This window comes from Brachypodium distachyon, chromosome 2 (assembly GCF_000005505.3).
Source record: "Brachypodium distachyon strain Bd21 chromosome 2, Brachypodium_distachyon_v3.0, whole genome shotgun sequence".
Classification (NCBI taxonomy): Eukaryota; Viridiplantae; Streptophyta; class Magnoliopsida; order Poales; family Poaceae; genus Brachypodium; species Brachypodium distachyon.
Window position 1 is genome coordinate 18,269,092 of NC_016132.3, and position 5,684 is coordinate 18,274,775.

At 46.5% G+C, this 5,684-nt stretch overlaps 1 protein-coding gene across 1 annotated transcript; it reads left to right on the forward strand.

The window, feature by feature from the left end:
- The first annotated feature begins 1,144 nt into the window (after positions 1-1,144).
- Positions 1,145-2,550, forward strand: LOC104582623 (19 kDa globulin). The gene has a single exon (XM_010232904.3). It carries the CDS (start codon positions 1,627-1,629, stop codon positions 2,323-2,325), a length of 699 nt encoding a protein of 232 aa, XP_010231206.1. The 5' UTR covers positions 1,145-1,626; the 3' UTR covers positions 2,326-2,550.
- The last annotated feature ends 3,134 nt before the right edge of the window (positions 2,551-5,684 follow it).

The following is a 5,684-nucleotide window of genomic DNA, read 5'->3' on the forward strand; positions in this document are numbered from 1 at the left end:
AGCTCGACAGCTCCTTTCGCATCGAAGATTGTGATTTCACCTTCGACGACCAAGGTGTTGCACATCTCAATCTCGTCACTATCCGACAATTGTCTTCTATTTCTAGCAAGCATAAAAAAAGGGCTAGCGAGACCCCACATCAAATTTTAAAACCGTCGGATCAGGATGCCGGGTTTGACGTAGGTATTGCTGGATGTACGAATGCAACAAGATCCCGCTTATGTTCCGCTTCTAAGCTATCAAGGACTTGATATTTTGAAATATTACTTGAAATTTGAAAGTTGTTCTAGAAACGAGACACATGTGAGATCTCACTTGGATCTTACTTTTTCTTATTCTTTTTTTTTTTCGCGAGACGACTTGCATCCTTAGATAGATGCCTGGAACCGTGGTTTCTGAAATACCAAATACTAAATCTTGCTAGTTTTAACATTCAGAGCACTGAGCATGCTAGTTCAGTTCACGTGTTTCATGCTAGAAGTACTAGTCTTTTTTTGACCAAGTGCTAGAAGTACTAGTCTGTTAGACGAGGATAGCCTACTTTCGCTTCAAAAGTGTTTTTTTAAACAACTCATAGATCGATCTTCTCCCAGGTTGGGCCACGAGACTCGTCACTACGAGGTATTTGCATATGGGCTAATCAGCAAGAAATTGGGCCATGGCCTATATAGTTATCTGTCTAATCAGCAAGGCCGGAGCGTCGGAGTAACAAATTGGGCCATGGCCTATATGAACATATCCAACAAATATGAGCCAGGAGTGCTTGTGAAGGAGCTTTTCAACAAAAGTCCAATCCCACACACATTGATGCCTCGTGAAAAAAGAGAGATAAGACTACCGATAGGTACACAAAAGTACAAGGAATAGACACAGCGTCTTGGCTTCGAAAAAAAAGACGTGCACGGTTTCTGTAAAGCCTTGCAAATTAGAAGATGGATAAGTAAAGAAATGATTGGCACCATCATCATGACTAGAGCAAAAGACGTTCCATGCTGATCACATCCATATACAATGACAAGGCTGGCACTTTTTTTTTTTTGCGGATAGACAAGGTTGGCACTAAAAGGCAACTTTCAAGCCCAATTACGTGCACTCTGCCAGCAGAAGTCTGTTTAGCAAGCTCCAATTTAGTTCACTAGCTTGTCACTCAAACCATCCCACTCCCCTCTAACAAACCTTTGTCTTCTTCACATTTCCATAATCCCTAGTTCATCAACCGATACACACAAGTATGGCACACTTTGTAGGCAGACACCTCCATATACTTCCACTAACAAACCATGTACGCTACAAGAAAACAAACGCATTTGCGATCTTCAAAGTTCCAAACCATATTGCACCATTTCAATCTTCCAAGCATTTGCGCTCCTGCACCTTTTCAATCTTCAAAGTTCCTCACCTAACCCTTGTTCTCCCTCTCACGTTTCTTCTTTTTTGATCCCAATCTCAGCGTGCGTGCATCCGTGCACACAACCATGTCCTCTAACATATGCATCACTGTGTATAAAACCCAACACTGATCGCCAGTTCTATCGCCACAACACAATATAATCTCATTGATCGGTCACCACCAAGAACATCAGAAACAAGAAAGGAAATCAGGCAAAACCAGCAGCGAAAACTAATATGGGTAAGTTCATCTTATTCTTCGCGGCGTTCCTGGTGTCCCTCTCCGTCGTCCAAGGAAGAGGCATGTCGTCGTCCTCCGAGCAGCAGGAGGGTGTACTCGGAGACGCGCGGTGCCGGCTCGAGGTCCAGCAGAACCCGCTGGACGCGTGCCGGCAGATCCTGCACCGGCATCTGACCGGCCGCGCGCCCGGGGGCCTCGCCGGCGTCCAGTGGGGCGCCAGGGACCGGTGCTGCGAGCAGCTCCAGGCCGTCAGCCTCCCGTGCCGCTGCGCCGCCATCCGCGGCATGGTGAGAGGCTACGAGCAGAGCATGCCGGCGCCGCTGGACCAAGGGTCGCACTACTCATCTCCTGGCTGCATGACGGAAGAGCAAGGGCAAGCAGGGCGGCGCTGCGGCGATGAGCGGCGGCAGGGAGAAGGCGGGTTCTACGGCGCCGGTGAGACGGCGAGGTGTCAGCAAGGAGGAGAGGGGCTCGTCTACGGCGGGACGGCTGGGATCAGTCGGGCAGGATCAGTGATCTATGATTGGGATCTGATGGAGCAGGAGCCGGAGCAGAAGGTCAGTCGCGTGGGGTTGATCAAGGCGCGGCGATACATGGCAGGGCTGCCGACCATGTGCCAGATCGAGCCCATGGAATGCGGCGTCTTCTCCCCCGATGAGTCGATGACCAGCACTAAGCTAGGCTATACTAGCTAGCAGCCGACTCGTATGCATGCACTGTGTGTGAGCGCCTTTGATCGTAGTGTAGTATATAAGTGTGGTCACATTCTTGCATGTGGCACTAGTAATAAGGAATTGAATAATGAAATGGGGATTTACTGGGCGCGTACACACCCGGTAATTTCTTCGTGTGACAACAACGATTTCATGCCCCTGTCACCGCCTCCAAGTCCTGTCGTTGTTGTCGTCGCTGCGACGATGCGGTGCAGCCGCCGCCTCCGACCATGGTGGTAACTGCAGCCTACGACCCTTCAGCTTCTTGTAAGGATGCATGTATGGCTTTCTTCTTGGATGCCAAAGCCCCATGATCAATTGGAGTTTTGCGCTTGCAGTATCCATTAATCTATGTCCGCATGATTGCTTGCATGGATACGTCCAAGACCTGCCGTATCTGTGCAGGATACGGCATAAAACGGGGATACGCGGAGATAGCATGGGATATTCGTGTTTCCCGATTAGTTCACTTTTCCGAATTAAAAAATTAAAAAAGGGCTGGGGTACACACGGGTCATCAGCAGGCCAATTACTACTGGCTCCGCAGCCCATTAGGAAGCCTACTTGAGTCTCACGCACGAGTGCACGAGTGCACCATCGACTCTCACGCATTAGGGTGTTGCAGATCGTGAACGCAAAGCTGCGGAGTTCTCCTCGGCGGCCAGCTTGCCTTCACATTAACGCGGAGGCGGTGCCCTCTGTACCATTTGCACCCACCCTGCTAGCCATAAGTTTGTCTTTTTGTCTCATTTTTTCTCTCTCTCCACTTTAAATTAGAGAGGTTTAACAGTCTAACCACTGACAACCTTTTGCTCTTTTTCTTTCTCTCTCCCATTTTAAGAATATTATGGTACATGACATATTTTTTAAGTACATATTTAGTACATTATGATATATGTATTGTACCTTAACAGTTTTTAAATATCTCCTATACATGAATTTATGATACGGGTATATCGTATGGTACATCACATTTACCTTAACAATTTGTAAGTACCTCGTGCACATGACAAGTACATGAAGGTATATGATGAGTACGTGAAGGTACATCACAGATACAATTAACAAGTACCACATCAACGATAAATTACATCATGTACCGGGACAAAATTAGAACACAAACATTCATAAATAACTAGTACCTCGTCATGTACCATGGGTACATGATGGTACTCAAATATCAAATCACGAACATTTAAATAGGAAACCACAAAGATTCAAAAGTCACATGGTACATGATGATATTCCAAAATCACATGATACATGATGGTACTCCAAAATCACAACACAAAATCATGGTACACGATGGATCCAAAATAAAAATTCACATGGTACACCAAAAATCAAAATCAAAAATCACAGCAAAATCACCGGGACGGGAGCTCTCCGCGGAGAAGCTCGGGACAGAGCTCTCCGTGGCGGCAGGGGCGGACGCGGGACGATGTGGTCGCCGGAGTTGGACGGCGGCGGCCAAACCTACTGCCGGCCAGGAAGAGATGAACAGGTTCCTGGGAAGAGGATCGATTGGAGGGGACGTACAGAGGAGAGAGGGAAGCTGGGACCGACTGCTAATTAGATGGGATGGGCAGAGAATTAAGGAAAAGAAAAAGAGAATTAAGGAAAGGGGAGGACAGGTGGTTGGTATATACGGTAGGTGCAAATGCCATGCAGCGTACCGGGAGGTTTGGCGCCTTCACATCTGCATGCAAGCGATCAAATCCAGTGCCATCTCAATTTTGTTACCCTATATAATATAGTATACATGTGCATTTTTAAACTTTTTATATATACACTTGCTGTATCCCCGTTAGTGAATTTTAGAAAATGCCGTTTTCGTGTATCTCCGTATCCGTATCCCCATATTCGTATCCCCGTACCGTGTAACATATTTGCTCTTGTGTTGCTCATGGTCAGTTCCGCATGTTGTGGCTGCAATTGAAGAGTTGTGCTTGTTAATTTCACAAAGAGGACGAGATGAGATGAGGTGATTCCGTTGGTGAATCGTGAAACTGAAATCAATCTGGGAAAGGGAAAGGGATTGAGCAAAGCGTATTCCTCTGTTTTACGTTTTTTCAAGTTGAATGTTTAATATTCACTTTACGTGTTGCCTCAGTCATATGATTTCAACCAAACAACTAATTTTGCTCATGCCTGGCCAGGCTTTAGATTATCAAATTCTCAGGGTATTTTGAGGCATCAAAATTTGTCAGACATGTTGGTCAGGGCAGCAACCAAACAGGCTAAATGTTTCATGATTCCTACATTTTAGAAGGCCCCGACAAATATTATAACTGAGATTTGTTAATGAAAGAGGATGCTGATCTATGTTCAAAACTGGACCAAAGTATACACGGTGCATCGCAGCATGGATTGATATCGTGCGTCACAGCATGGATTTGTGTTACTTGGATGTGGAAACTACACGATAACAATAAAACCAAAAGGAGCTAGAAACTACATGATAACTACAAGCCTCAAAGGAACTTTTGAAAAGATGATCGTCAAATTGCATATTTCCGTGCACACTACTACTCGCATGCTTCAGGATGGCTTTGAGTGCACACAGATTTGTAATAACAATGAGCAGCACACTTCGTCATCCGCAAAACCCCAAATCCTGGAGTGCCTTTTTTTAATTAAAAAAGCAGTGCACCTGCCATTCCCGTCAAAAAAATAAAGTGGCTTTGTTATAGATGAAAGGAATGGATAAAATACAACTGTGCACACTTCTCCAACAGAGCACTAGAACAATCTCATAAAAAGTGTCCATGTGAGAGCTGAGACAGTGTGAAGTTTCATCTTGCCAAAACCGATTATATAAGTTTGGCAGACCGTCCAAAATTCTGTTTTGCTAGCTTCAAATCCTCCTTAGCGGCTTAGCCCTTTAACTCTTCCGGGCACTGCACTCCTGCACCTTTTCCAACTAATCGCATTTCTTCTAAACCATGCTAAGCTCGCCGTGCACACAGCCACCCGTCTGGAGCATTCGCCTCGTCCTATAAAAACCCAGCCCTGTTGGTTGATCTCGGCTTTGACCAAAACAAACGGACAGGGGAAGGCCCACGAACCAACGTTGGTGAGCCTTATCCCGAACTGATCATGCCCTGATCGGGGGCGATAACCAACTCATGGTTCTGGCCCCCCGTCACATAGTGCCATATAAAAGGGGATCAGCCGGCCCTCTCACCACGACCTAAGTTCGCGTGAGATCTCGTCTAATCCCAACAACTCTTGTTCACCCTACCGATCTGGGAGACGCTGGAGTGCTCGGGAAGACCCAGTGCCGATACAGGCCGGAGGGACGCCGTTACCTCCATCGTACGACTACCTCCTCTACGGCA